This window comes from Lonchura striata, chromosome 4 (assembly GCF_050655825.1).
Source record: "Lonchura striata isolate lonStrDom1 chromosome 4, ASM5065582v1, whole genome shotgun sequence".
NCBI classification, from domain to species: domain Eukaryota; kingdom Metazoa; phylum Chordata; class Aves; order Passeriformes; family Estrildidae; genus Lonchura; species Lonchura striata.
The window spans coordinates 49,302,519-49,311,967 of record NC_140706.1 but is presented as its reverse complement, the minus strand read 5'-3'; the positions used below and the strand labels follow the sequence as shown (position 1 = coordinate 49,311,967).

The 9,449-nt window shown below is 37.5% G+C and overlaps 1 protein-coding gene across 5 annotated transcripts in view; it reads right to left on the bottom strand.

Annotated features, from left to right (window-relative positions):
- Positions 1-228: 228 nt before the first annotated feature.
- PPP3CA (protein phosphatase 3 catalytic subunit alpha) overlaps positions 229-9,449 on the bottom strand; it is a 170,099-nt gene continuing 160,878 nt past the window's right edge. For 3 of the 5 annotated variants that reach the window (XM_021531440.4, XM_085579038.1, XM_085579039.1), the window contains exons 12-14: positions 7,839-7,936; positions 5,136-5,165; positions 229-1,974 (exon numbers count right to left, since the gene is read on the bottom strand). In XM_021531440.4, the coding sequence (XP_021387115.1) occupies positions 1,781-1,974; positions 5,136-5,165; positions 7,839-7,936 (322 nt within the window). In that variant the 3' untranslated portion in view covers positions 229-1,780. The remainder of the gene's footprint in view (positions 1,975-5,135; positions 5,166-7,838; positions 7,937-9,449) is intronic. The other 2 variants (XM_021531441.4, XM_085579040.1) reach the window with 1 other exon arrangement.

The window sequence follows — 9,449 nt, the reverse complement described above, 5'->3', positions numbered from 1 at the left end:
CTAACCAGACCTTGGGGGAAGTCTGCAGACATTCAGTAGCCTAGAACACCTGGGTAATACATGGGTTTATTTCTTAGTAAAGAACTGACCTTGAATTGTGAAACAAGTCACTCATCTGTTACAGCAGAAGTCCTCTCCTGTCCAAAGCAAAAGAGAGCAAGAAGCACGTGTGTGTGGTGCCCGCGTGCTTCTGCCCCTGAGACAGCAAGAAAGGGCAGAATGCTTAAGTTCATGCACATTTTTATTGAGTAGTAATATAAAATGCTTCTTTCATTGTTACAAGTGCATGCTTTGATTGCCAACATTTCGAAGTCAAATTACAAAGGCAAGGCTGTAGGCTGTAGTGAATTACTTGGGCACTTATACAATTGTTAAAAAATATCAATGGACTGTTTGTTTTGTTTCCTTTTCTTTTTTAGAATGAACCAGTTGAAACCCGTAACTGATATACAAAGGGAAAAAAGTGAAAAAATTACGCATTTTGTGGCACATAACAAAACAGAACAAAATGACTAAACCATTATGACATTAACAGTTATCATGCATTTAGAATTTCACATGTAACTACAAACTTATTTAAATTTCACAAGGTTTGCTAAACATGCTACCCATCTATATGTGCACTGACAAGCTTATGTTAAAAACTTTAAGAATACTCTCCCCCCTTAGATTTTTCAAAGCTTTTTTTTTGATTACAAAATTTCAAAGGCATTAAGCATTTTCTTTTTAGAGAATATAAAGTACGCCAGTATACATACATTTCCAGTATAAGTCAGACCACTAAGCGCATTACAGTCCCATACAGGCCTATACAGCCATTTTTTCTTAAAAAACATGCATAGGCAGATTTTTACAGAATATAGATGCTTTTCACTGCACTTAATATGGTGTCTTGTTCACTATACTTAAAAATGCACCACTCATAAATATTTAAATTTAGCAAGCCACAACCAAGACTTGTTTTACCAAAAAACCCCCAGAAAACCTCCCAAACCAAACCCCCCTAAATATAAACAGCAAAAAAAGATAAATGTTATTATTCCAGTTTTTTTTTTAACAAAGAAAAAGATAATTGCTGCCAAATTAGTAAAGTAAGTGTTATATTTAAAGAAGGGCATTGAAGCACACTAAAGAAACCTGAGGTAAGCATAATCTGTACAAAATTAAACTTCGCTCTCGCTCGCTCTCTCTCACTCTCTCTCTCTCTTTTTTTTTTTTGGCATTTTAAACAAATTTCCAACTTTTTTTTTTCTTTTTTTCACTATATTTTTAAAGAGTGCCTAATTTATTTCATAGCCATTGTCTGACAAGAGTAGCAAAACATTATCAATAAATAGTCCTTATTTAGTTTGTACATTTTGTTAAAAATGTTTCGATGTTGTAGATGTTGAGTGCTGCAACTGTAAACGTACAATAGTTAGTAAGAAATTAAACAAAGTTTTCATGTCCAGTAACATAATAAAAGGCCTTTCAGTAACATTGCTAGACGTTCCCAATGCAGTAGGAAAACATGTTCATTCCCCTAACTTTGCAATATATACCAGCATGAGCTCTCATTTTTCTACAAGCATTTAAAGGCATATCCAAAGGAGGTGTCTCTCCCCCACCCGCCCTCCCACCAAATTAAAGTTGACGATCTCTTTGTTGATGATTTTTGTAAACTGAATCCAACAGCTGGCCCCCAGAGCAAATAAGCTATTATCAGAGGCAAGAACATCCCAGTGCTGACGTGCAGCAACCCCATCGCGCCCTGCAGCTCAACCCCCCTCCTGGACAGTGGTCACTGGATATTGCTGCTATTACTGCCGTTGCTGTCCGTGCCATTAGTCTCTGTGGAGATTGCCTTGTTGATGGAGTTAAGGTTGGCATCAGATGGCACGTCTCTGCGCGGAGGCATTCGCTCATTAATTCGATCTAAGCCTTTGGCCTCTTCGAAGCTAGTGATCTTATGCTGGGGTGAAAATCCTTTGATAGCTAAATAAAGGATTATTGAAAAATAAAATTAGCAAGATAAAACTCTCAGCAGCTTTTCCCCCAATTTAGCAACAAGTGTGAGAGTCCTTCTTTGGGAAGGCAGCAATGAGAACATCTGACACCACCACCAACTCCTTACCACACTCATAAAGAGCTGGGGGCTCACCATCACCGTCCCTTCCAACACAACTATTGTTTTCAACATAATCAACTTCCAGTATTTTGTTGTCTGCTGGGGTTCAGCTTAGAACACCAAGACGCTGACATGAAACTACAGTTTGCACTTTGGAACCATGCTGAGGGCACAGCCGTGAGCTGCTGAGTTGCCATTTGCTTTATCACTTACAGCCTTAAGGACACTATGCCTTGCCCTAATGCTCTTCATCAGGCAAAACTCCCACCTGACTTCCAAAGATCATGCAAGAAGTGCTGACTACTTCCAGATGGCGATGACACGGTGAGGCCACGTTGTGGGATATACATCAAAGCTAGGGAAGATCTGGGGTGACCCTACAACAAGTTGCCTTTTGTTCTCAACACAGGTGAGCTGCTTGTTGATTGCTTGGGGCAATTATCCCCCCTGATACAACCCTGGACTACTAGAAAGCAGCTTGAGTCAAACGGCAGGAACACTGCAACATGGATCAGGGATACTGTCATTTTGGAACACCTATACAGTTTAGCTTAGGAAACACACTGACAAAGGACCAAAGTTCCAGCTGATCCTGAGGAATTATGATCTGCCTTTTAGCAGTGACATTTGTGAGGCCATACTAACCTCTGAAGGAAGCCACAGGCTGAAGAATGTTTTCACAGACTGTGATTTTTATTTTAGTCTCTCTCCAATTGAAGTGTTGCAGATCTTTAGGTTTAAATCAAAAGAGAAAAAAAGCACTGTAGGCAAACAGCAGGTCACAGCCCCGTAGATCAGCCTTCTGTGCGTTTTTTCTCTTATCTGTACCAAATCAATGCACTGCACTTCCGGAACTGGAATTTCTGCTAGGCTTCTATCATAACACACCATAGAGCAGAAATGGTGCCTTAGGACCAGGAAACTGCAAACTCCCAGGGGAGAAAACAGTAGGGGAGTTTCAGGGATCCAATTCAGTATTTGTTCTCCGATTTTCTCTTCTCCTTACCCCCAAGTACTCTCCTTCTTATGTTCAGTCCCAATTCTGGACAAGCTGGTAACTTCTGTTAAAAACACATCCAAAACCCCAGAACATCCCAGGTACCAAGCTACCACTCCTTGTATTTAGTGGGGAGCAAGAAAAGGCATTTTTTCATGCTGGTTGTGCCAACCTTTCCTGTGAAAAATGATAGATCCTGTTTGTCTCAGGATTTAGTTCTTTAGCCAGTTTCACAAATGTTTCATTGGAACTTTGTGAAGTGCATGGTTTTTAACATGTATTATACTTCAACTCAGAAAAACAACAACATAATGGTGATTAGTCAAGTGAGCAGGGACTGAGCAGTGAAAAAAGAACAGGTTGTACAGTGAGTTTTCTTAAGGTTTGCCTTTTGGCTTGGCTTTTTTTAAAATTTACCTTCCACCACAAAATGAAAATGTCTAACAAGCACCCATGCCAATCCCTTAAAGCAACAGTTTAATGGATGGCTGCATCGAAGCTGAAGCAGTTGCCGTGTCCTGGAGCTTGCCAGCAGCACAGCCCAGTTGGTGTTACTGGGCCCTGAAGGACAACTGGTGAAACTTCTCCATCAGAAGCTTCAGCTGTGTAGAGCAGTAGTTGTGACTTATGGTGACGGTGTCTAACTAGCAAGGATGGCAAATCAAGAATGAACTTGGAGGGGTGCATGTTGCTGGCACAGGGACACGTTAAGGGATTGTATTTCCAGTAGACACATTATTGTCTGTAACACTAAGGAAGGTGCTCTGCTGTAGTTGCTGATCAGACAACGAATATTAGCAGGTTACATTGAGAGTCTACTAAAACACAACACATAGTCACAGAAAATCACAGAAAACAGCCAAACTGTCAACAAGAATGCACACTGCAGATTAGAGATTGCCAATAGGAATAGATAATTCCAACATAAATAGCAGCTCACTCACTGCTATTTAGAAAGCAGTTGTATTTTCTCTTACTTGTTTGTTCTGTAATTTTATTCACTGCTTTAAAAAATTCAAAAACAAATTCAACTGGCCAAAAGGGCACATCTTAAAGGACAACAGTCACCAGATTTTTTTTTTAATTAACTAAAAAAAAAAAAATACCCAAAGAAAATTTGAGAGGGGCAAGAACAAAATACAACTGAAGAATTTTGTTTTAAAGGGGAATTCTGGAATTCTGAAAAGTCTTCTTCCGAAACTTTATAATACTGAACATCTACATAATATTGTACATCTACGTTGCAATACACGGTTACTTAGATTTTACCTCAAGTGCTAAAACTTGTTAAGAGTTAAATTAAGAGGTCTGTCAATAAAACACCAGTTTTCAATACTGAACGTTCAGAACTCTTCTAAGGCAGCCAGTCACTTTATATGCAGTTAAAATGGTGCCTGTGTTAATGGTTGCTCCAATGTGTGTAAACTGCCACTACCAAAAGAAGCAGACATCTTGCAGACAAATGTCTCATGTTGTTTTAATTTTAAAGGGAAACAGAAACATGCTGTACTATAACAAATGACCAATATTTTTTTTTTACTAGTGACCTAAAAGAAAGGAAATAAACTGAAGCATAAATAAAGAAAAAGTGGAACAGAAACAACAACAAAAGGAGAGAATATATAAAAAGCTATGTGTTTTCTTTGACCAGAAATTGCTGAGCATAGTTTGAGCCAGCCTCCAGCGCACAGCTTTTGAGCTATGTGTCACAAAGCATTTACGAGTTGCTGCCAAGTTATGTCCCATGAAATCTGAGTTCCCTGATCTCCTCCTGTGGCATTACTCAGTGCTTAGTTCAACATACAGCAATTCCAACATGTTTGTAACTTAGAGAAAAACCTCAAGAGCAGCAACAGAAAGAAAAACAAAAAAAACCACTTTCCCCTTTAAAGCAATTACATTTTGGTTAATACCGAGCCACAATTGTTAGCCCAACACCCACACAATCTGTACAAGCTACAGCAAAATGAATACACCCAGCAGAGCCCTTATCTGTTGTGGCACCAACAGAAAGGGGACTGGCCAATTTACCTTCATCAGCCTCAATAGCCTCAACAGTAGCTGAAGAGAAGAAAGGGGTAGCAAAACGAATGAGAAAAAATGAGCAGAGGATTTCAACTCTAAGAACAAGTCAGTGAATAGCAAAGGAGCTACAACACTAATGTTACTGTAAGTGCTGGATTTTGGCAAAACAGACACACAAGAGAAATGTTTACACAAAAACAATAATTTGCAGATTGAATTAAGCTAGAGTTTGTTTTGAAGCAGAAGTTTCACAAACTAAAATTTTTAAAGACACATTTAAGAAGTTTTCTTTTGACTCAAAAGAACTGCAAAATGTAAATGTCTTCCATATTGCACATCTGACCTGAAAAGGTCATTATGTAATTGTCCCAGCTCTCAGTAAGAGCAGTTTAACTTGCCCTGTCAAAAGAGAATAAAAAATGGCATAAAGCCATCACACAAAATTCATACAACTTAAAACATCAGCTTGAAAAGTACTGATGCTAGTAGAAGGCAAAGGAATTCCATATACAACTTAACAGAATTATTTTTTCCTCTCTCCTGACTAAAAGAAACATCCCCACAGCATGGGATGCTCAGAAAGCTTTGCCTTTGCTTACAACTTTGCCCAGTCTGCTCCATCTGTAAACTTTATTTTTGCCAATCCAGTCTCTGAAAAACAACATTTTACTAATATTTTATTTAAATCAATGGATGCAGATCTAAGATTGACTGTTGGACCTCCAAAGTTGCAAATCCTGGTCAGAGAGAGCAGAGCTTATAACTGGGAGATCGTTGCAATATTATGAATAGCATGTTACCACTGTTGTGAAATCATAAATCGTTCTTAAACATACTTCCATTTGAATTTTACCCATCTGCTTTGGTATGCATTTTTTTTTACACTCAGAGATTTAGAAGCTGATGCAATTCATTAAATGAAATCCAATATAGAAAATATTTTAAAGGAATTTTGATTTTCAAGAATTTCTCTGGTTTAGAGAATACCTTAAGAAATAAAGATTTCAGGAAGTCCTCTCTTCTTTTTTGTCTTGTTTTCTCCTACATAAAACCAATTTTTGTTTGGTTTTTTTTTTCCCCAGCTAGGATGTTAAATATGGATTAAGATATATTCTAAAATATCTATGCTATTATCTTGCTGCATGGGGAAATGAAAGGATTTAACCCTCATGCACCAAGGTAAGCCTATGCTTCTCAAGCAGCAGAGCAAGAGAGATGGCCAAAAAACAAGGAACAAAACCAATGCAAACTTAAAAGGAAACATGATAACTAGGATGAAAAATTAAAATTAATAACCAGATCCAAACCAGCACTGACACATTAGAAAAAATGACGACTAAAATGCATACTTCCACAACAGAACATACTACTCACATTTTCTGTTAATACATATGGCAATATGTGTGCTTAACAGAAACTATATGAACTTCAGAGTATTTGGTGAATGGGATACTATGTGTTAACTAATGCAGAAGCTTGTGTATAGTAATGTTTTACTGAGCCAGAATACTGCAGTATGAGGAGATTTTCCTTTTAGCCATTGTAACAAGAGCATCTGGCAATTTTCTCAAATTCATTTCTATTCCTAATATTTTGCCAGGGCAACAATAGCAGTTTCCTTGGACCAAATTTTCTGACAAATGTAAAACAACTATGTGGAGAAAAGCCTAGCTGAAGATCACAAACCCGTGAAGAAAGGCCTCCTGTGAAATCATATTGCAGCATTTCCAAAGCAGAACGTTACTATGTCCATAACACACAAGTCATCAACAAGAAAAAAGGGGAAAAAAGGGGAAAAGGAGGTTTACCACCGTATACCTGAATCTTCTAGATAAAAGAGACAGTAAAGGGAAAAATACAGAGAAAGAATGCTCCAGGAAGGAAACGGGAAAACAAGAGGCTGAGACTGTGTCAAGGTTATAAAGCATTTCTATTTCGTACATCTATTGCCAACAGAACCTCAATAAATGACAGACCTTTATGCATGCCTGCAATATAATCTACAGCAGTACAAACAGAAAAAATTGAGAGCTTCCAGTAATAAATTAAACACTTCGCACTCCTTATTCCAAAAGGAAACAAAGGCAGCCCTACCACAGACTTACCAATTTCTTGTAACAAGAAACCACTTGGTATAAAACTGACAATCTGTATTGTGTTTGTGTACAAGGCAAAGATGGTGTTTGTAAAAGCCTCCCTTCACTTGGGCTAAAATCAGAGTGGAATTGTTCTCATGTGGTCGCCTAGAATTTCTAGGAGAGAAAATCTAATTCTAGACCTATTTTCCATTGGTGGCTCTCTATGAGGAAGAACAAAGCAGATAAAATAAGAGTTTGATTGTCATTAGCTAAGCCAAACCCTTCACTACTCCATGTATCAAGAGTGGCTCTTTAAAAAAAAACCCAAAAGATGCTCTGAACTGTGGAAAGAGTACATTCACATAGAATTCTGAGCTACCATTCCAAATAGTTGATTTTTCAGGGGCTCCCCCCTCCCACCCTTTCTCTGAGAATTGATGGTATGTAGTAAGTCTTGAGATGTGGCCTTACATGAACTGCTCTCAAATGCTCCAGCACAACAAGCTGCCTGTTTTTTTTCTGTTCTTTGTTGTTTTTTTCTGAGACAGCTGTGGTTATTTTCTTAGGTTCTGCAGTTGAAAACGAATTGTTTTTTGTACACAGGACAAGACACACAGGCAAACAGGCTTACCGCTTTGCAGTGTTTGCTTTCCTCCAGAGAGCACACCACTGGGCAGCATTCCTGTTGGAGTCAAGCCTTTCAGCGTCAGCACACTCTCACTCTCTTCTCTGCAAATATTAAAAAAGAAATGAAAAATAAAACCACCATAAGTAAGTAAATGTCTTTTTAAAAAAACACAAGATATGCTTTAGACATCTTAAGCTACACATACAATGATTTTACATGCAATGATTTTGTCATCTCCAATCTCCTTGCCAAGAGAGACTGAATTTGCTGATAACATCAACACCAGTGAAGTCCCCTTCACTGCTGTGTATATGGTTAACCTTTGCATAACACCTTATGCAACTCCTACTGTAGTTAATGATATAACCTGTACCTACAGAACAATACATCTGTCAACTCAAATCTGACAGGAGAAGGACCAGAAGTACCAGACAGTGCCAGCAATGCATGTAGGCATTTTACACTGTGTGATCCAAAATCAACTTGAACTGTTAGTGGGCTCTTGTCTGCACTAGCAGGCAGGTGCATTATTTATTGTTGATCACCAACCACTTAAAGAAAGACAACTAAAAGCCCATTAAAATTAATAAGCACTTCCATCCTTGCTAGTACTGCCCTTAATTGTTTTGTATGCTGGAAATAATATGGATTAAACAAAATTGTTTTAGGAAATCAAAATATGCTTTGCTGGTCTCCAAATACATAGAATTTTAAAATGCGTGGCTAGAAGAATACAGTAGCTCTATCCAGAGAAGTCTTTAAGTAAAGATTTCTACAAGGACTGTAATGCTGTCTGTGATGACATATTTTCTCAGCGGCAAAATTGACCCCAATTCGTTAAGAGAAGCCTATTTTGAAGTGCTTCACTTTGAAGTATATAATGACATTAAGCTGGAGGAAGCAAATACAAAGAAAAAATTTAGTTCCACATTCACTTGAGGATAATGTGGTTTTGTCTACAAAAACTGTCTCTCAGCAATTCTACTACTTACAATTTTCTTTGGACCTACATGCCCTGAATGACTCACGTATTTGAAACAACTCTTGTTTACCTACTACATATACTCTTCAAGTTCTATTTTTAGTTTGAAAATAATTCTGCTTGCACTCACTTTTCATTATGTAATAGTCAAAATCAAATTGTGACCATTTTGCTTGCAAGTTTCCCAAGCAATTAGAACTAACACAAGACCAAAATATTTTCAGAATTAATATAGTATTTTAATCATCAACAGTTACACAGCAAAGCTTTTGCTTTCACTCAGTTATTAAGTGCATTACATATCTTTCTTTTTTTTTTTAATTAAACTGCAATGGTACTTTTAGCTTCACCCTCATGGGTAAAGTTTACTGACTGTATTTTTACTGTCTTTAAACCACATATGCACAAGACAGACATGTGTCACAAATATTGAGATGGTGTTCCTTAATTTCTATTTGATGTCATTTATTTCTATTTCAAAAAAAAAAAGGATAATAGACTGATAAGTATTTTATTTACCTCTCTCCAGTCTAAATATACCAAAAGAAAAATCAGACTTGAGAAACAAAGTTGGAGAGAGACAACGACAAGGAATCGTGAAGTCTTCTATTTAGTCAAAGACAATCTTTCTA